General features: G+C 40.1%; 1 protein-coding gene across 2 annotated transcripts; it reads left to right on the forward strand.

Annotated features, from left to right (window-relative positions):
- Positions 1-4,370: 4,370 nt before the first annotated feature.
- Positions 4,371-19,706, forward strand: LOC5509850 (protein PAT1 homolog 1). 2 transcript variants are annotated; one of them, XM_032378887.2, is made up of 20 exons: positions 4,371-4,464; positions 4,569-4,671; positions 6,408-6,562; positions 6,719-6,799; positions 8,210-8,290; positions 9,682-9,819; positions 10,730-11,101; positions 11,434-11,596; positions 12,474-12,823; positions 13,768-13,888; positions 14,053-14,150; positions 14,477-14,545; positions 14,724-14,791; positions 15,216-15,305; positions 15,590-15,674; positions 15,801-15,875; positions 16,253-16,384; positions 17,215-17,306; positions 17,841-17,990; positions 18,429-19,706. In XM_032378887.2, the coding sequence occupies exons 1-20, from the start codon at positions 4,423-4,425 to the stop codon at positions 18,463-18,465; spliced, it is 2,502 nt and encodes an 833-aa protein (XP_032234778.2). In that variant the 5' UTR covers positions 4,371-4,422; the 3' UTR covers positions 18,466-19,706. The 2 variants fall into 2 exon arrangements, with proteins under 2 accessions (XP_032234778.2, XP_048578651.1); XM_048722694.1 differs by having other exon boundaries at positions 11,437-11,596.
- The last annotated feature ends 1,465 nt before the right edge of the window (positions 19,707-21,171 follow it).

Here is a 21,171-nt window from a genome sequence, read left to right on the forward strand (position 1 = left end):
CGGAGCCGTGGGGACGGACGAAAACGGAACCTTTCGAAAACGATGGCGTGATAACTCAGGTCCAGTCCAGTTGGCGCGCGAGTACGCATGCGCTGTAGAGCTTGTTATCGTTTTCGTATCGTTTTGCGTTTTCGTGGGGACAGGTTGTATCAAAATGAAAACGCCTCGTGTGGACGCGGAACATTTTTGAAAACGGAACAAAAAGGTTGCGTTTTCAAACGAAAACTGAAACGTGTGGGGACAGGGTCTTAGGTTTTGGCGCGCAAGTCATGATAGTTTCTAAAGCCTTCTACGAGCCTTAGGGGCTTAGGCGCAATACCAATGCTGGATTCTTCGATATCATGACTGACTTAGCGCACGCGTTGTAATGAATGTACGTGCAAGAAGAGAAGCGATTTATACCTTTGAGCTGAAGGAATGACTGATAATTTTTAGCAGTGACGATCAATTTTGTTTTTATTGTATTTCGCAACTTCGCAATTAAGTTAAATGTTACAGAAAATGGAGCAAAATCTAGAGCAAAAAATGTTTACAATAAATTGTTCGCGTGCGGGGTTACAGCCGAACACACAGCAAATAACAAACACTAAAGAAGGTTTTTGTGTCATCATTTGCGCGCGAATAATTTCGCGAATTGATGAATTAATGCCCAACGGGATTCGATAGCAGCTTTCGGCAGAGGTTTCTCCTGCGGAAACAAACACACGAGAACGCGAAAGAACAGAGGCGCGACACGCACAAGCGAACTTAAAGAAACAAACAGGTAGAAAGCTATGTTGCTTGGTATTATCGTCGCGGTCCGTATTTAAAAATCGAAAGAACAAGTCCCTTTCCCATTTCTATTCACATCCCCCAATTGCCCGGAAAGATAAGACGGCACTCTTTCCAAGTACAGTGTCTCTCGCACTTTCTATCAATGCAGGACTCGCATTTGACTATCAAGCGTCCGTTTCTCGAAATACCCGAGAATTCTCGGGTCCGAAAACTTTATTTTGCATTTTGCCCAAAAAATTCGCATGTTTTCCTTTTGGAGAACCGCTTTCATGTTTTAGAACAGTTTAAACTTACTCTTGGTTCATATTCCAAATGATTACGCTCAAAAGGGCTATTTTCGAAGTTTTGCTGAAGCCAGAAAGTTACCCGAAAAGTCTCGGGTGACTGCGAGGTCCCGAGAACTTTCTTAATATTTAAGACATGTGATTTTCGGGCCCGAGAAGTTCGGGAAAGATCAAAATATTTAAATCTCTGCATCTTTGTGGTAAAATACGATGTTTGACAGTATTTTAACACGTTTAGATACCATAAATTTTATAGGAATTAGCAAGCTTTTCAAATTAGGAATAAATCGTTTTCGGGCCCGAGAATTCTCGAGTGTTTTGAGAAGTGGAAGCGGCAAGCTAGTCCCCTCTCAGCGGTTGCCATGCAGTGTTAAGCTAGGTACTTTACATATGATACGCAAAGTGTACCGGAGTATAACCATGTATAAAAGCCGCATTGTCACCAGTTTTCATTCCGGTAGATTATGTAACAATCTCCGATGATTTTTAACGGAAACTGCGGAAAATATTTCAAAATTTTAAAAGCAGTGTGTCTTTTGTAAGTTTCTTCGAGGATTTGACTGATAATTTAGAGCGGATGGCCCGTTTTATAGCGCGGATTCTAATAGATTCTTTTGTCTTTTGCCGGTTGAGGTTTCCGACGGACCTCCGGAAGTAAACTGAGGCCATCACAAGCTATCAGTTCCACAGCTCTGTAAACTCAGTCAGCTCCTTTAGCTGCTCCTCTACCTTCACGCTCGGTAAAATCTCGCCAGAGAGAAATATTTGGCATGAGTGGTTCCGTCTCAGGCGTGTAGCTAGGAGTACACCCCCACCCCCTTCCCCTTCATCAAGTAATAACCGCCTGCATTTCGTGCTTGATCGCGTGGTGATATGATCGCGGGCTCAGGCCATAACCCTCCACACGCAAATCGTATTCCGTCGGGTCTGCTCTGTCTCGCCGGATGCTGGAGTAAACCATCACGCTAAATGTCCATTATTGACACTGTCTCTGCTTTTGCTGGCTCAGAATGCACAAAGATATTAAGGGATTGTTTGCGCTTCATGTTGCTTGGTTCGGATTTCGTGGATAAGTCACAAATCTCCATGAGATTTGCTGATAATCCAGCAACACCAGTTTTCAACTGATCTTTAAATTGATCTTGTACATCAACAAGGTCAGCTTCTTTAGCTGACCTTACAGCCGGCTTTAATTCTGCAACGGTTCTATTTTCAACAAATTTCGGCGCTAGCTCCCCAGTGATTGGAGGAAGCTTGTTTTCGATCCGGTCACGTCCAAGGAGCTTAGGCGTGGGCGTATTATTGGGTGATGTTACTCCGCTCTCGTTCGGTAAGGGCGATACTGATAAGTCTTTGTAATAATATCCCTTATCACTCTGATTACATATTATTTTTGTATCCTCTATGTCATTGCCTACACTTGTTGTGTATTGCTCGTAGTACAAAACCGCCGGCACACTCTTACTACGACCTACTTTGCGTACAGTTGGTACTTTGTGTACGATAGGCCTCGCTGTATTTCCATTCCTTGCATTTTCTGATACATCCCGTTTATATGTACTCATACCATCACGAAGAACACCCTCTCCAATTCCCAAATCGCATATATCTGTATCAAAATCACGATCATCTTTGTTTGCGTAAAGCGTTAAGTCGGCTTGGTTATGTACTTGAACGCTTTTTGATCGCAGCTGCCTTGATGTCCTCTTGAAAGCTGGCGAAGGGCGTTCACCTGAAAGTGTGCTATCTGATTTTCGTTTTTCGCTCTCGAGTCTTTTATCTCGTTTGACTTGTTTGATTCGTTCCAACTGCTTGCGGATTGCCTCTTGTTCCTTTGTCATCATTCGACGCACAATCTTCTCTTGTGAACTCAAAGTACGAAGGGTGTTCCCCAACTTGTTTGCCTCAACTTTGTTTGTGTGAGACTCGACATCAAACATCTTTGAGTTTGTAAGTCTAAAGCCATTTTGCCTCTTGCCGGATTCCATAACTCGCGTCTATCTAGCTAATTCTGGCAACACGGTTCAAGTTATAGCATGATCGAAGAGAATCCCGCTGACCTTTGACATTGATGACGGAGTGGATGTTTTCCACATCTGTTTTCATTCATGCACATTTCAAAGACACAGGTATCCCACCTTTGATAAGCAACATTGCTTCTGTTGCAAAACAGGCACAAGAAAAGCGTGAGCGCATCACCGCCCTTATCATATAAGCAATTGCTTTTGTTTTTGCCAGTTTGCCGCTGTTGTGCAATATAACTTTCCATCAGTTTTACTGGTCCACAAGGCACTACGGCCCCACATCAAGTCCCCCCATGTGTGTATTGTTAGTAAGCATTGTCACTGGGGGTGGCCACTGCTAGAGGGCTTATTGTGTCCCCAGTGGTTCGCTTACGTCCCTTCGATTCTTAATAGCGTAAAGTACTGCAACATGTACCTTCGGTTTTACTGTCCTTATAGCCGAGAAGGCTAAAAACACAGGAGAAATATTTCCATCTCCTGTGACACAAGGCATAAACTCGGAAAAATTCACAGTCCGGGCCAGTATTCAACCTATACCAGCCACAGCGGTGAACCCATGCTTTCACGCGGACTTCCTGTTGCTCTCGTTACATAGTGCGTGTAGTTATGTGCGGGTGTGTGTGGCATACGAATACGTGTACAAATTAGTGTCATGAAGTACTGCACGGGGGTCTTCACGGGGCCTACCATGAGCGTTCGCGTCATTTATAAAGAACTGAAGAATATTCATTATCATTATGTGTGCATGTCTACATGCAAAAAATAAGATTAATAAGAAGCGCTTGGTTCGTTTGGCATTAGTAATGTATATCAATCAATGCCTGTCGTTTTTCTAAATGGTCTAAAAGAGGCTGGGCGAGCGCGCGGGAAACCTGTGATATTCTAAAACGTTTGGAGTTAGGCTCCATTTCCAAAATCGTAGTAAACACGAATTCCTGCAAGTTTACTTAGAAATTCCCGACTTAAAAAGCTCTAGAGCGATAAAAAAGCAAGAAAAAAATAAATAAATAATAATAATAATAATAATAATAATAATAATAATAATAATAATAATAATAATAATAATAATAATAATAATAATAATAATAATAATAATAGTAGTAGCAGTAGCAGTAGTAATGTCCGCCCGTGAGAGAGCTAGTGCAAGTGTGAGGAGCGCCCCGAGCGAAGTCAGGGCGGACGGGGCTGCTCTGAAACCCAACAAAACCGCGCAAGCAACAAAAAACGCACGCCGTTCCATAGCGCTAATACGGGCTTCCTGTGGATGCGACACATTCTCGCTTTACCACGTGACCATTACCTGCGCGCCTGCGCTACACATTTCCTTCCACCATGACAAGATGGCGGGCGAATCTTTTTTTGGATTCAACACGCAAATGCCAGTAAGTTTTACTAACTTAATAGCCAAACGCTAGTCTTTCTTACACCAAGACCTTTTACAGCTTTCCCGGTATCTCTATTCAATTTTATTTTTATTGCTTTGCAGTCTTTCGAAGACGAGGAATTAGAAAAACTTGACCCCACTTTGAAGAACTTGGATGATGACTATGATTTGCTTAACGAAGATACTTTTGGCTCCGGAGCACTAGGTAAAAATACACTCGTGCTTTTTATAACACGAGGGAATGATGGCTGTCTTCATTTATTGCTTTACCGAATTTCTTACTAGTTTCGATTTTCACGTGTTTGAACGCAGCAGAGGTTCTTGAGCGAGGCGAAAGTAGTTTCACTTTTGTTTTATATGAACTTGCACTTACAAATTATAGTTGTTGTATGTTCCTGGCTCAAGTATAATCGATGCTTTCCAAGCCTTGTTAAGAATGTATTATCCTGTTATATTTTGGTGCCATTTTTGTTTGTTGTAAAGGCTGTAACTATCAGTGAGTTATTATATCCTTTTTGTTTTGGTTTTACTTTATTGTATTAATTCCACTCGTTGTAGTACTCAGCTACATACACTTTTTTACAGAAGTTTCAAAGGAACCGTGAAGCAGAGCACTCATTTACTGTTTAAAAATAATTGATATTCTTTTAATTTATTCACGATAAAAAGCAAATTTACAGTACATATTTACCTCTGAGACTGTTCCAAAATTTAGTTTAGCCAATTATTGAATAATTTACTCTTTATCATTAAAATTACCTAGATATACTCTGATAAACGATGCTTTCCTATACCGTAAAAATAGTATTAGCTGTCAATAATTACTTTAGATAGATTTTAATTAAACATTTATACATTGAACATGTTCTTTGTTAATACACACATCTACTGTAGCCATGTACACATAGTGTAAATAAGGTTTCACTTGGAGTGTCATAACCTGTTTTGCTGTATTAATTTATTAACACTCCGATACAGAATTTTCTGGCTTAAATGATGTAAGGTGAACTCATTTGAAACATGTTTCTATTCTGACATACTGTAGCAGTCTTGGTCTTGCTTTGAGAAACGAAAATGTGGAAATTATCAAGTCTAAAATAATTCCTTATTCTTTTTTTATATATTTTTGTTATCATTGTTTTATTTTACTGTCCTGGTAGTCACCACATTGCCTACATGTTTTCCATACTTTCCTTGTAGTCAACACATTGCCTACATGTTTTCCATACTCTCCTGGTAGTTACCACATTGCCTATATGTTTTTCTTACTCTCCTGGTAGTCAACACATTGCCTACGTATTTTTCTTACTCTCCTGGTAGTCACCACATTGCCTACGTGTTTTTCATACTCTCCTGGTAGTCACCACATTGCCTACGTGTTTTCATACTTTCCTGATAGTCACCACATTGCCTACATGTTTTTCATACTTTCCTGGTAGTTACCACATTGCCTATGTGTTTTTCATACTCTCTTGGTAGTCACCACATTGCCTACATGTTTTTCATACTCCTGGTAGTCACCACATTGCCTACATGTTTTTCATACTCCTGGTAGTCACCACATTGCCTACATGTTTTTCATACTCTCCTGGTAGTCAACACATTGCCTACATGTTTTTCATACTCTCCTGGTAGTCACCACATTGCCTACGTGTTTTTTATACTCTCCTGATAGTCACCACGTTGCCTATGTATTTTTCATACTCTTTGTTAGTCACCACATTGCCTACATGTTTTTCATACTCTCCTGATAGTCACCACATTGCCTATATGTTTTTCTTACTCTCCTGGTAGTCAACACATTGCCTACATATTTTTCTTACTCTCCTGGTAGTCACCATATTGCCTACGTGTTTTTCATACTCTCCTGGTAGTCACCACATTGCCTACATGTTTTTCATACTCTCCTGATAGTCACCACATTGCCTATGTGTTTTTCAGAGGATGACTGGGAGATTGCGCACAAGAAGCTTGCAGGTATTGACCTTGACAAAGCAACAAATCAATCCTTAGTCAGCAAGAACGAGCACTGTCGTCAGAAAGTGGGCGTGACTGAAGATGATGATGATGATGAGGCTAACTTGGAACAGGAAGAGGTAAAAAAGTCTTTGAGTGGCTTGTATTCTTTGGTACACATGGCTTGCATTTCTACTATACCCTGGATTTTAATTTGTGAAACGATGCAGGTTGTAGCAATACAATGCAGTTTTAGTATTTTTTTTCATTGCATGTTACTTTTTCTCTCTCTCCAGGAGATTCTCGAGCAGACCCTGGCTAAGTTGGTTGATGAGGATGATGATACCCCTAAGCCATACACATCATCTGGATATAAGGTAGTTATTTGGTAAGGGAGTGTTCATTAAATACACCAAGGGGGGATGGAAGATATTGATGGGGGATATTGATCAGAGCCCCACCAAAAGGGGGGGCTCTGATAAAAAAAGGCCCTCTAAGGGAAAAATAAAGACAATTTTGGGGTTCAGTAAAGGGGGGGGGGCAAAAAAAATGTTTACAATGAAAGGGCGGCTCTGAAATTTTTAGGTGTCTTAATAAAAATCTTCCCCCCCTCCCCCCCTCTGTGTTATTAATGAACACTTGTAAAGAAAGCATGCACGAATAGATAATGAGATCACCTTCAGAAAGGGGAAGGCCAGCGCAGCATATGCTAAGCTGAGAGAGCGGCTGTGGGACAACCATCACGTATCGCTCAAGGTTAAAGGCAAGGTCTATCGAGCAGTTGTCTTATCTGCCCTAGTATACGGTGCAGAAACATGGACTGTATATCGCAGCCAGGTGAAAAATTTACATGCATATATGATGCGACATCTGAGAGAAATAATGAAAATTACTTGGATGGATAAAGTCACAAACAAAGAGATATACAAGAGGACCGGATTACGGTCAATGGCTGACACACTCATTGAGAAAAATCTCAGATGGACTGGGCATGTTCACCGCATGGACACTGACAGATTGCCTAGGCAGCTGCTCTACTCTCAGCTCACGACAGGGACCAGGAATCAGGGTCGGCCTAGACTCAGGTTCAAAGATGTGGTAAAGAGGAACCTGAAGTGGAGGGATATAAGCTCAAACTCTTGGCAAACCACTGCTCGGGATCGTCCAGCATGGAGAGTTAAGATCAAAGGACCAACACAATAGAACAGTCATCGTCGCCTCGACGGACTGCCAATGATGAATGAAAGAAAGCATGCACATCTTTTGGATATAAGATACTGTCTGTTATAAAAGGCTATCAACAAGCGTTTACCATGCTGCCATGTTACTTATTCCTTATTCCGATTCACAAATGTCCATATCCATCAGCTTATCAAGCATGTTACTAAATATACTTTAATATGCCAGCAATATACAATTCTAACCCTACTTTATTTTGCTGTACTGTACATGTCACTACAGATGAAGCTCTCTTAGCGACTGTTAATGACCTCAATTTCAAACCACCAACAAAGTTTTTCTTTTGTTTTTAAGCTTTTGTTAGAGACCAGCTCTTTGACAACCTCAATTTTTAGTTCCCAAAGGTGGTTGCTTACTAGAGCTTGGACTGTACTTTTTCCTCATTCTATATATTTTATAGGTTTTTATGAATGCAAAATGTGTACAGAGACACTGGTTGTTACTGTGCTTTCCGACATATTTGTTGTGGTTTGCTAGGTGCCAAAGCACAAGTCAATAAACCATTATTTAGTATTATAAATACCTATGTTGTGGTGTGTTAATTGCAGGATATTCCCCCTATGCCATCTGCTTGGAATGGGTCTTCTCCATTATCCAGCCCGACATCAGCCACATCTCTACAAGAACTGGTGAGGTTTGGTTGAAACAAAGAAATAACTCACTTTATATATAAGGGAAACGGAGTAAACAAGGGAATAACTGGTTCCTGTAGAAAAAATCAATAAACCCAAGTTGTTGATTTCTCAAAGTAGAATCTAATACAGAATCACTGAATACTTGTACTGTATTTGACTCTGCCAAATGTTCATATTTATTAAGACTTATTGGTAGCTTTACTTTTAAGAAGCCTGGAAAAGGTCCAGTAAGGACCAAAACATAAATCTTGTATATGTTTCTTGTCTTTAATCTGTGTCATCAAAAAGCAATAAAAACTATTGTGATGAATCAACAATTAACGGCATGGTACTATAGCAATACATGTAGCAATACATGTTGCTCAAATCCTAATACACATTGCAACTGCATGCATACCAATCTGCATCCCTCTAAAGTAACACTGGCCAACATACAGCCTGTTCCAATACAGTTCACTTCTTAATCTTTCATTTTCTTATTGCAGGGGCGGATCTAGCTTTTCGCTAAAGGGGGGGTTTGGTTCAGTGACAAACGGGGGAGGGGGTATTTTTTTATGTTACATATGGCTTATTGGCAGCCCAAAGGGGGGTTTAAACCCCTTTTCGAGTAAAAATGAGCAAAAAACACCACTTTTTCACCACAGATTTGATAACAAGAACTATTTAATAATGCATCAATTTAGTTGTCATAAAATCAAAATTTGTATTTTTTGTAACCCTCGAAATTCAACAAGTTCAGCAAAATTTTTATCTGTAATTTTTGAAAATTATTCCACTAGCAAAGTTACTGTAGGCTGTGGTGTGGCTATCTGAGGTGTCTACTCGTTCCGCTTATTCATTGTCGTTGACATTACAGTTCTTGAAAAAAGATATTTGGCGTAATAAAAAAAAGTTGCCCTTCTTCTATGTCGTTGAGCTCCATTCTCCCAGCGTGCTCACACCAAAACTCCAAGTTACGAAAATTTTGCGATTCAGCTCCACCTTTGGGAATTGAGTCCATGCATGGAGCAGCCCCACTCTCTCTAAATGTTAATTTTGATTGTGTACAGTATTGAATTAATGAACTTTTCAAATTTGTGCAATCAACCACCAACTCAGCTGGGTGTTCTTGCTGGTCAATAATAACCTGAACCTTGTTTGGTTTTTTCGAAAAAGTAAACTAATTATCGAGTTTTGTCTCTTTTCCCCTTTTTCTACCACGGACGTCAGCAGTTCGCCATAAAACATGTTTTTACGGCGAACTGCCTCTGTCCTCGGTATTTAACTCTCCCCCTAGATCTGCTATATTATGCTATTAAAAATTCCAATATAATTCCTAATACATGGTTACTGCATTACTGTATGTTACATACATGCTATTTTTTTTTTTTTGTGTGTGACTTCAGATTTCTCCTTCTTCTAACATCTGGGCTTCCCCTGATCGTGTTAACAAAGAACGGGTTGTTGATGCATTGTCAGGCAATCGGGTCCCATATGACAGAAAACACACCCCTGGCCGACGCCCTTACTCTCCAGCATTTGAGGTTTGTAGAAAGTGTAGTAAGTGTAACTAATTGATTGTGAAGTGGTCTCATAGATTTGAGCTTGGTTACAGTGCACATCTATAATGTAGTTTAATGTTTGATATCCATACTGTTTTTTTATACTTATACTTAGTTATACTTAGCTGCATTTCACATTTAGCACTTACTCCAGGTGATCCTGCTTGTAGTACGTTTTGATGTTGTTTTATCAGAGATCAAACCTGCTGTAGAAAAGGTGTCCTTATTTTTCTATACTTTATTTGATTTTGCTGTTTGACCTTGGGTAAGATAGTTAAAATATTAAACAGTCCCTTGCTTATCCCTTATTCCCTGCTATAGAATCAGGTTTTGTTTAATGCCCTCCCTTTACAACCCATATGAAGTCCCTACTCAAGCAAGGGAGCACGGCAGAATGTGTTTTGTTTACCGAAACTGCGGTTCTGATTGGCTTAGAGCCATCACGCCCACCACAGTTTCACTCCCCTCTATTTTTCTCGCCTCTCCGAGGCTTGCAATGCACTTTGTGCATCCTTCGTCGGCACTTCGTGCTGACACTACGCATATCCAATATCTTCGGGCCAATGATACGATCAAAGACCCTGTTGACAAACATAATCCACTTCATAATCCGAGCCCCACACCCCCAACAGCGCAACTGATAACTCCCCTTACAAAACTAACACACATGATGTCCTGCATAGCAAAGTGGTTTATTTTTGTAACAATCTCAATCGCGCGGTAAATGAACACATTCTGTGTTTGAATGTACAGTACATGTATACACTTTCATGGATCCTACAGTAAAACAGTACCTGATAAAACAAGGAATGTTGTATTTCTTACCGTTATTTAAACCTTATTACCAGAATATCGAAGAACGATGACAACTACATTTCAATTGTGCTTCCAGGATGATGCTATTATCAAAGCTATGCCAAAGCCAGAAAACCTCCTACCTCCTAGCAGCTTTATCAAAAAGCCACCCGTCAACGCTATTCGCCTTGAAGACCTTGAAAAGGAGTTCTCCCATAACACTCCACCAAGAGCCCAAGTAGATCCTAGGATAGCAACACCCTCTTCAGGCAGAATCAGACCGCCACCTGGAATACCACACCCATTAATGACACCCCAGGGCTACATGCAAGGTTCGACGTCACCCAACATTATGCAGCGCACTCCACAGGGACAAGGCATGGTTAGGGGGCAGCCACACCCAATGATGACACCTCAGAGGCCACCATCACCTAACATGATGCGTCACACCCCTCAGGGGCCTGTCATGGTAAGGCTCTACATGTAACAAGCAATGCCCACTGGAATACCCTAAGTCTTGTCCACACCTAACATGTCACGAGAAGCCCCTCAGGGGCCTATCATGGCAAGGATCTACATGTACCAAAGTATATGCATTTTATTATATTTGCACTTTTCACCACAACTTTGAAGGGTGCATCTGAAATATTATGAAAGGTATTGAAGAGGGTACCAATCTGTTTCGTTGTATTGTAGCTCCAATAAAAAAATCATTCTTTCAAATTTCAATTTGAAAGTGTACAAAGCACATTTATTTCATACTTTTGGATGATAAACTATGCTACTTGTGTTGTATTTTAGCAGCAGCATCGACCCTATCCAATGCCCCCTCAGATGTTCCAAGGCCGGCAGATGGCAGGCAAGCACCCCCTTCCCAGTATGGGCAGCCCAATACAGGGCTTTATGCGCACCCCTCCACCGCAGTTCCAGAGGCCGCCTGTTCCCATGATGCACTCTGATCCAGGTATGTGGATTTCTTATAGTATGAATATCTATCTTTTACTTGTCTGTACTGAGATACTCTACTGTAGAGACTTAGTGTGAAGTGTTGGCTATAAGTACTATTATGTAGATAAACAAACGTTTATCAGGTCGGTCCGGTGTAATAGTTTGTCAGCATAGTGGGTCTCTCACCTCTGCTTAAATGCGTTGATAGCTGGTGGAGACACTGAAAGTATCTTTATGTTTCTTGGCCTTAAATTTGAATTGTTGAAAGTACTGTACAGTATATAGACTAATTAGAGCCTTGTGTTCCAACTTTCTGAGGTAGCTCCGTAGTAATGCAAGCAATTGTAATGTAGAAGCAGGTCACCTGTGCTAAACCTGATTAACCTAATGATAAGTAAGATATATACAGTATATACTGTACCCTCCACAAGTAAGTCAGCGTGTTTGTGTATGACATCACTAACACTGTGTTACACTTGTGGCACAGCCAGTGACCAACACTCACTGTTTTCATGTCTCGTTTTGAGGATGGCAGCATGCTGAGTATGATCATGTGTTCTCTAAAACACTGTGCACATGGCTTTACCCATGGCATGTGCACCAGATGAGGAACATACATACCCTCAACTGTCTTCTAAAAATACACTACAGTTACTGATTGGTTATGTGCTCTTGAATCATGAAAAGAAAAAGAAAAGTGGGAATTTACAATGTCAGAATTGATATTTTACTGTGAGGGTGATCCAGTCTGTAAATGGGATGTTTTAGATGTGAATATCAATATACATATACAGCTAATTTTAAATAAGGCTGCACCCAAAAATCCATGTATCTTAACCTGCAGTGGTTCATGGGTGAGTAGTCTGCAAGAAGTATTTTTTTTCTATTCTCAGCGCACTTGATGCACCATGGTAACATGATGAACTACCAGATGAACCAGCGACACCGCTACTCAACACCTCAGCCACACCCCAATCAATACAGGAACTTCCCAAACAACCGCAACCAGTACGACCGAAACTTCCAAGACAGGCGTGGCCATTACCTTGATGACAATCGTCACGTCCACCAACAGACGGACTTAGAGAAGAAGATCCATGAGATACTGACATGTGATGAGCATATGGCAGCGCATGATCCATATGCTGGGTTAATGACCAGGCGAGAGAAAGAGTGGATCATCAAAATACAGTTGTTGCAGCTAACAAGTAGCATGCCAGATCTGGATGACTTTTATTTCCAGGTATGTCTAGACTGTTTGTACTATACTGGATGGGCTGGATCTACAGTATGCCTATGGAAAATTTTTGTATCAGTACGGTTTCCCACATGTACCCTCCTACATAAGTATTAAATATTCTATGGCTAGTTCGGGTGGTAAGGTCACTGTGTATGTTGTAGTTATATTGTACTACACCAAATACACCCTCCACAAGTAAGTCAGCGTGTTTGTGTTTGACATCACAAACACTGTGTTACACTTGTGGCATAGCCAGTGATCAGCACTCACTGTTTTCATGTCTCGTCTTGAGGATGGCAGCAGGCTGAGAATGATCATGTGTTCTCTAAAACACCGTGCACATGGCTTTACCCATGGCATGTGCACCAGATGGGGAACATACATAGACTTGACTGTCCTCTTAGCAGATACCTACACTGACAATGCTACTATTTGAAGAATGTGCATCAGATAGGGAAAATACGTGTAGACATACTGTATAGATTCATTCGAGGTGAAACAGGGGACAAATGAACGCTAGATCTAATGCTAAACACGGGATTAGAAACTGACTGTAATGTATTTGGTTTACATACTCTAAGTGCTTCGAAAACAGAGGAACTATAATTTTATTGTTTAATTCATGTTTAAAAAGTAAGGTTTCACTGATATTTTATAAGCAATAAAACTTCAAAGATCACCAAAACCAGGTGATAACATAAAGCGTAGTTTTGATTCATTTCTTTGACAAGGAACTTATTTCTTTAATAAGGAACTGCTGCAGCTGTTTTGTGTTAGAGCAAGCTCTACCAAATACATTCAGGAAGATATGGATAAATGATTTAATTCAAGCTTATAATAATAAAAAAAACCACAAACAGCTGTTGTCTTTAGAACTACCATTTGCCACGTTTTTTTTAATAGGTGAATGTGCATTGTATTTCTGATACCCATTGATCTTTGCTTAGACTTACATCAGACGCAAGCAGGCCAAAGAGAGGGCTAAACAGGGTGAGATGCGAGATGGTGAAAACACAACACAGATGGCTCTACCGCAGTTTCAAAGAGAAGAGAGGAACTATAAGCCATGTGAGCAAATTATGGTATTTTCTTCATTTTCTTAAAGAATTGTCAAGCTGACATTAAAGAAAAGCATTGGAACCCTGTCATGGGGCAAGGCTCGCTTAGAGTAATGAGGATACTGATGATTTCAAAATTAGAATAGTTCCAATTTTTGTGATTTATAATTCTAGTGGATTTCCAAGGAACTCTTGGAAAGGTCTCTGCTTCATCTGTATCTCATCCAAGACAGATGGTTGCTATCGACCACATCAGCAAGGCTTCAGAACAGGTAAGTTCATCTGGCACCTCTTTCAATCTTCAAGTTATTACAATGGTTATGCATTTAGGGAGGAAAAGAAGTATAGGGAAGACAGGCAAAACAAAAGTCTAAAGATTACAACGTTTCAAACTTTCCTTGCTGTCCTTCATCAGGCCTACTTCTGTATTGTCTGTCTTCCCTATACTGGGATATAAAACGTTAAACGAGACACACTGTACAAGGTTTGCAGATGCAGCAAAAGAATTAACACATCACTGGATAAGTATTATTTTTTTACTGAAATCATGTCAGACCTGTAAAGTTTTGTGGAATGCATAGATGATTTTGTATTCCAGGATAAGCAGTCCAGCTCATCAACAAAAGACATCAAACGTCGACGTCAGATATTATCAGCCATTGAGAAGGTATACGCAGGAGTTATAAACACCATGTCTGTGTTACAAGCATTAATTTGTTCCTGCAAAACAATTTTCACTCAACAAACGTTTTTGCATTTTTAAAATGGCAGCAATTTTGTGAGGTTGCTTAAGTAAGTGAATGATAGCAAAAGTCTATATATTTGACCGCCATTTCTTTTTCTAGGCTTATGAGTACCTACTCCAACTGGATGATCTAGAACGGAAGATAACACACGTCCATCCAGAAGAAAGGTGAGTACGACCACACCCAACTTTTTTTTGGTGTTTTATTGTAAGGGAGGGTGGGGCAAAAGAAACAAAAAATCTATATTTCATAATACCCTATATCCTGTCAACACACCCAGAAAAAAACTTCTAAGCACCTCCCTAACATTTTCCTAATGGTCTGTCCGTAATGGCTTCACAAAAAAACTTGCCGACAGTATTAATGATGAATAGCCTTTAGGTCAGGGCCCAAGTCTCAAGGCTTAGATTTTAAGAAAGTGCCAATTTCCTGTATTTGTTTTTTGAGCATTAAATCGTATATCGAACCTTTTTACCCTGCTTAGTCTGTTTTGTTTTGCTATCCAATGTCTATAATTTCTGATGGTGATGCTGTTGTTGCCTCAATCTAACCAATAGCTGCCCAAACTTACATTATATCTTGACTATTCAGGAATTCTCTACTGGAGGCGCAACAGTCCACTGGTCTGAAGCTTTTCAACCTGCTAAAGCTCAACATTCGCTCAGAGTCTATAGGGGGAAAGTGAGTCTTTTGTTTAATTGATTACTGTGGTTTTCAATAATCTCTGAAATCTCGCCAATTATTTACAACTACTAAATGGCATTTGGCTTCCGAGCCCGAATTGAAGTGGCACAAAATATTAGTCAGAGGGCGGAAGGGTTTTTTGCAGTTGGGATGGACCAAAGTTCTCTGATTATTGAAAATCGCTGTAATTTGTTATTTACCACTTTCTTACAATATTTGCCGTCCATATGGTGAGAGTGTACCCTTACTTTATATATCGATCTACTCTTTGATCTCTATAGATGCGATGAGGAGTACTTTGTGCAGTTGATGTCAGTGAGGAAAGGCAAGGTGCTACTAAGTCGTGTGCTACCAGCCTTGAAGCAGGTACATATTATAGAAAAAGACAGTTCCGTAATCTAGCTCTGCTGTACTTATCGACCACGATAGCTGCTCCTAAGACATTTCCCATCTACTGAACCTCAATTTTATTTTTTGTTGTTGTTGTTTCAGCCCCAAGCGGAGGCAGTTCTGCTGGCATTAACACGGAATGTCATTTCTGTTATTAAGAAAGATAGCCAAGATGAGGTGAGAAGATGTCCTTATTCGATACTACAGTAGTTCTTTTGGAATTCTTTTACGTATTTTCACTGATCATCATCTCGGTTTCACACGTTGTTTAGTAAACCTGCCCGATATAACAAAGGTCTTATCAGCTTATCTATTTATTCCCTCGTACCCGTCTCTCCCACTGGTCTTTATATGCAGGTGTTAAGTTGCCCTACATACGCAGATGTTATCACAGTTGATCCCACCTTTGTCGTTGTTGTTTATAAGACCGTTGAGTTCCTCTATTTGTGCTTGTCTCACTCGTCATGTCGCACATATCGTATGCAGGTTTTACTGCTGTGATCGTGTCAGTTTTTCCAATCTCTGTATTTGTCTCACCTGGTCATCTTTTGCAGGTTTTACCGCTGTTAATCACTCCTGTGTCACGTGTCGTGGACCAAGGATCATCAGCAGTACTGTACGAGTCTCTCCGGCACATGGTCTATGCAGACGACACCTCAGCACTTCACACCATTCTACCTAATCAAGTAAGGCAACCAGTAGCAAATATTGCATGATAGTCACTGTTTTCCTTTGTTGAGGTGGTGTTGCAAGGTGGTGTTACAACAAGTAGGTGCGTTACAACTTTTCGCGATACATTATATCGTATCTATTCTGACATGTTGCCAAGCAAATGTCACACGGAATAACTTTCCAGATATTCGTCATTCTGTGTTGCATGTTTTTGAAGCGGGTTCCAAAACATGTTGCCGAGTGAAATGATGTGCGGAAAGTTGTGTTGCGCGATATGTTACACGGTCAAAAACTTTCTACGATACAACGTATCGCGAACAGTTTTTGTTGCATGTTATCCCGACCACCTTTAGAGTTTTGGGATTTTCATAAACCTTTTACCACTGACAGAATCCAGGTTACAAAGCTTGCTGGATAGCAAAGGCGTGGCCTCTTTAGAGGCCTTTGGTGGTTGGCCTACTAGCAGAGCTCTTTTCCTGTTTGTTTCTATCAGTTCACTGTGCCGCGTCTCTGTGGTTTCGCATTCTCTTTTGTTTATGTTGGCAGGAAAAGCATCTGCCGAAAGCATTTGGTGGTGAAAGGTTTTAAGACAGCGCATGCTGCTTGCTGGATAGCAAAGGCGTGGCCTCTTTAGAGTCCTTTGGTGGTTGGCCTACTAGCAGAGCTCTTTTCCTGTTTGTTTCTATCAGTTCACTGTGCCGCGTCTCTATTTTTCGCATGCTCTTTTGTTTGTGTTGGCAGGAAAAGCATCTGCCGAAGGCATTTAGTGGTGAAAGGTTTTAAGACAGCGCATGCTGAGTAGGGTAATTCAAGTATGTTTTTTCTCTCTATTCTTGTTTTATAGTTCGGCGCTAGTCTATTAAACTCTCTTCTGAAGTCGTGCTCTTCACTCTCAAGTTCAATGGACGAAAGCATGGGTGACTTCCATCAGTTATGGTAAGCTTACAAATACAGCTGTTGTATTGCTATGTTATATTTCCAGCCGATGTCGGGCGTTGAGGGTCTTATGCTCCTCCGACCAACTAACTGATGGGAACATGTACTGCGGACTCACTGAAACGGCTAGTAATCGAGCCTATGGCCCGGCCATTTAAGACAATTTTCCATATACCAGAGTCGAATATAATCTTTTGTAGAATAGAACGTTAAGAGAAAGCGGACATCTAACTTAGCCCTATCCTTAGAGGATAAAAGTAGTAAAGCGTTGAATGCCTCAACAGTGTTATCACTGTTGTTTAAAAGCGTCAATTGCACCATTGGCAATCGATACAGAAACATTAAGAAAATATTGGGGGGGGGGGGGGGGCACATCTACGCTTCTACTGGTCATTTCCTTGTGTTTATTTGATATTGGAGGGTACGTGCCCCCAGTGCCGCACCCCCTATTACGGCCCTGCTCATTCCAAGGTAAGAGTTTAATGGGGTTCTTGTCTTCCTACCTGTCTAACAGAGGTATTCATCTCTTTCTAGGGAAAAGTTAGTAAGTGATGTTGTCAAGGAGTTCCACAGTGTTCCTGTCACTCTGCTTGCCAAGAATGTGCTAGCAATTACTCCCTTTGTGGGAACGCTGTGTGAATGTACGAGTCCCGATGTTTCGACAAGCTTACAGGAACACTATAGGTTAGTCAAAGAGCATTTACGCTCTCATTAGTATGACGCTTTTTTACACCTGTTTTTTTTTTTTTTTTGGTCCACGCTTATTTGCTTATTTCTTTGATACCCATGAATCGCTGCAGGTTATTACATGGATTCTATAGGTACAACTTTATTTGAAATAAGTGCGCATGCGCTCTTAAAAGTTAAGATATTATTCATATAAATATGACACTTTTCAAGAAATGAACCGCTTGCGTCACGCCCTTTTGTTTTCGTAGACATAAAAAATAGTAAATGGATTCTCGAACAACGTGAGTTAAGAAGTTGGCGAAAATGCCGGTGTGCTACTTCAATAGTCCAATTTCCATAACTTCACTAATCAAATCGAGAACCATAATCTTTGAATCCGATTTCGATTTCTAGCTTACCAAACTAACGATTCTCTCTGTATTTGAATTCTAGGAATGCTATTCTAACTAAAGAAGAATCAAAGAAGTAAAGGCGCACAAGTAGATATCGGAATGTCAAGATAGGTCAACAGATTTGTAGTAATGTAACATTGTGATGTCAGCGTGACGGAAGGTAAGGAACCTCGCAGACGTCAATCGCATAGCAAGTTCATGAGATGTTTAGATAAAGATATAGACCGTTATGGAGCCAAATTTAAAATTCAACCTTCATGTATAGCGGGCTTTCATCCAGCTGCGATCTTCGATAGAAAGGGTACTTTTCAAAGTCGCGGTTTCAATAGTTTGCCTCAGTCAAAATCTAAATGTGGTCCTCTTGGCGTCAACCTCTATTAATATATACAGCTGATTCCCTTTAACTTGGGCCTTCATGATGAGTCAAATTGTTTGGAAAAATGGAGCTCGAGCTATCAAGGGTCTAGAAAATCAGTATTCACTTCGATAAAGAAAGATGCTTTATTTCTGTACAATTCGAGTGATCGTAATTCATCTGTATTTAGAAATACCAATGGTACGAATCTTTATAATCGTTTCGTATGTATCTTTATGTGGTCGCAACGATGCAAGTATATTTCAAACATGCCTAAGGTATCATGGCCAATGAATTTCTTGCATGGTTTCGCCCCCCCAAAAAAAAACATTTAACTGCACAAAGCAAGACATTGATTGGCCAGGGGTTGTTTTTAGTGACAACCTAGATCATAGACGCATTATACCCCGCAGCTCTAGATTATGAAGTATTGTCACTTCTTCCTTTTGCTTTTATAAAATGTCTCTTTTGTTCAAGGTGATAACATTTTGAAATACCATAAGTTTTAACAGAACTTAGAAATGATTATCTGTTATTAAATTCTCTGTACCAATACGTTTGGAAAGGAATAATAAGGTTAAGAGGTTGTAATATGAACAAGTTAGTCTATCCGAAATTTATAGGAACAATAAATGCACAAAAATGAATGTTTTCGATTTTCAGGAGAATCTTATATTTATTTACCTTTCGAATTTCATAAAAATAGCACAGGAAAAATGAGTGACATCTAAGTAGCATATTTGTGCGGGTCTAAAATATACAGTAACATGTACAGCATAAAGCTCGAGCTAAGTAGATATCAAACGTTGCTTACTGAAATAACACTTCTAACAGTGTTTGTAAAAATGCCTACCCAGAACGGCGTAAATCCCCCCTGTGTTTAATGTTACATTGACTTTGGAGAGAATGAACGAATGTAATACGAACTATAACTGAATTTTGAAAATAAATTCGACTTTTCTACACGTGTATTTGTGCTGTTATTGGGCTTAAAATGTCGATGGGTTTGCTGAGTAAACAAGGGTCTGCATGCTGTTGAAACCATTTCTTTGACGACGACGGAAAAAATTAAAGCAATGGGTCTCTGTTGCCCTAGCTACTATTGGCAGTATTTTACATCCGGGCGGTGACCAGTGCTAATAGATCACTGTTTGTCCAATAGCGACAGTTTTCCCTGATTTGATTGCTTTTTTTAATAAGAAAGATCACACTTCTAACGTATTACAAAAGTTTTTCTAGCAGCCGCTCAGACATGGACGCTACGTGAGCAATTTTAATAACTTTTAATCTTTTAACATCAAGAGCTTTTGGTTATATATAGTTCTGGTAATATACATCGTTTGAAGATTAGAATTGTTACGGCACATCAAGTCAAACCCATACAAGAAAGCCAATTTCAAAACGTCCATCAGCGAATGTATGTCTGTATGTCGAATGTATGTCTTTCGTTAAAATTGAAGTGCAACTCTCAAAGAACTTCCCAGGTTAGGCATAGTAATTGAAATTATAGTAATGGAATAGTCGACGAATTGCCAACAAAGGCAACCACTGCAGCAACAATAACTGGCAACTACAACAAAGCAGATCGCATATCGAAGTTTGGAGATCTTCCTTAGGCTGAGGCATAGAACAAAGGGCAAGAAGAAAAACTTTAAAAAAATTACCCTTCCTTTTTCCCCATTTATTTTGGCGTATGCACAGTGAATGAGATATATGATGTAGTTGGAAACCTACACTCAAGAACATCAGCTGGCTGTTCGCTTTTATCTTTCTTTGTCGACCAAATAACAAGAGGCGGCAACAACAACGGGGGCAGTAGCAACAACGCACAGCACTTAGGTTTGGAGATTTCCTTGTGCTTAAGAACTTCTTCCTTTAAAAGGTTGTGGGACATTCCACTTTATCATCGAAGTTTTGTTTTGTCAAGAAAATAACCATTCTTTCGTATTTGCTTTAGTATTGTGGATATCAATCAACAATTGATATTATCATAAATAACAGTGGAATAATAAACTCAAGTAACGTTGCACCGTGCATGGAACTGTTTAATACTCCTACCAAAATAATGGCGCTTAACATCGGCTACATAGCGATCGCCTTCTTTAGCATAATAGGGAACTCGCTTATTATTAGCATAATCCACAGGACCTCCATATGAGAACAGCCACAAACCTACTCATCCTCGAAATGGCCATCTCTGATCTACTACTCCCTATCGTTTACGTCCCTCTTCATTTGTACTACAGGTTTAATGGACCCGCGTGGCATATTCACGGCGCTCTTGGGTCCATCTTCTGTCGCTTGTCTGTATTTCTGATATCCGAATCTATCTCTGTATCTATACTCAGCATGATGGCCATAGCTTTTGATCGCTTCTTCGCTGTACTGTTCCCACTCAAGGCAAAGCTACGTACAACACGATCGCGTA

The sequence above is a fragment of the Nematostella vectensis genome, chromosome 15 (assembly GCF_932526225.1).
Source record: "Nematostella vectensis chromosome 15, jaNemVect1.1, whole genome shotgun sequence".
In the NCBI taxonomy this organism is placed as follows: domain Eukaryota; kingdom Metazoa; phylum Cnidaria; class Anthozoa; order Actiniaria; family Edwardsiidae; genus Nematostella; species Nematostella vectensis.

Bases quoted from the DNA above. Each gene is read 5' to 3' on its own strand.
- LOC5509850 (XM_032378887.2), top strand. From the start codon at position 4,423: ATGGCGGGCGAATCTTTTTTTGGATTCAACACGCAAATGCCA. The intron at 4,672-6,407 runs GTAAAAATACAC...TGTGTTTTTCAG, and splicing joins TTTTGGCTCCGGAGCACTAG to AGGATGACTGGGAGATTGCG. The intron at 8,291-9,681 runs GTGAGGTTTGGT...GTGTGACTTCAG, and splicing joins CCACATCTCTACAAGAACTG to ATTTCTCCTTCTTCTAACAT.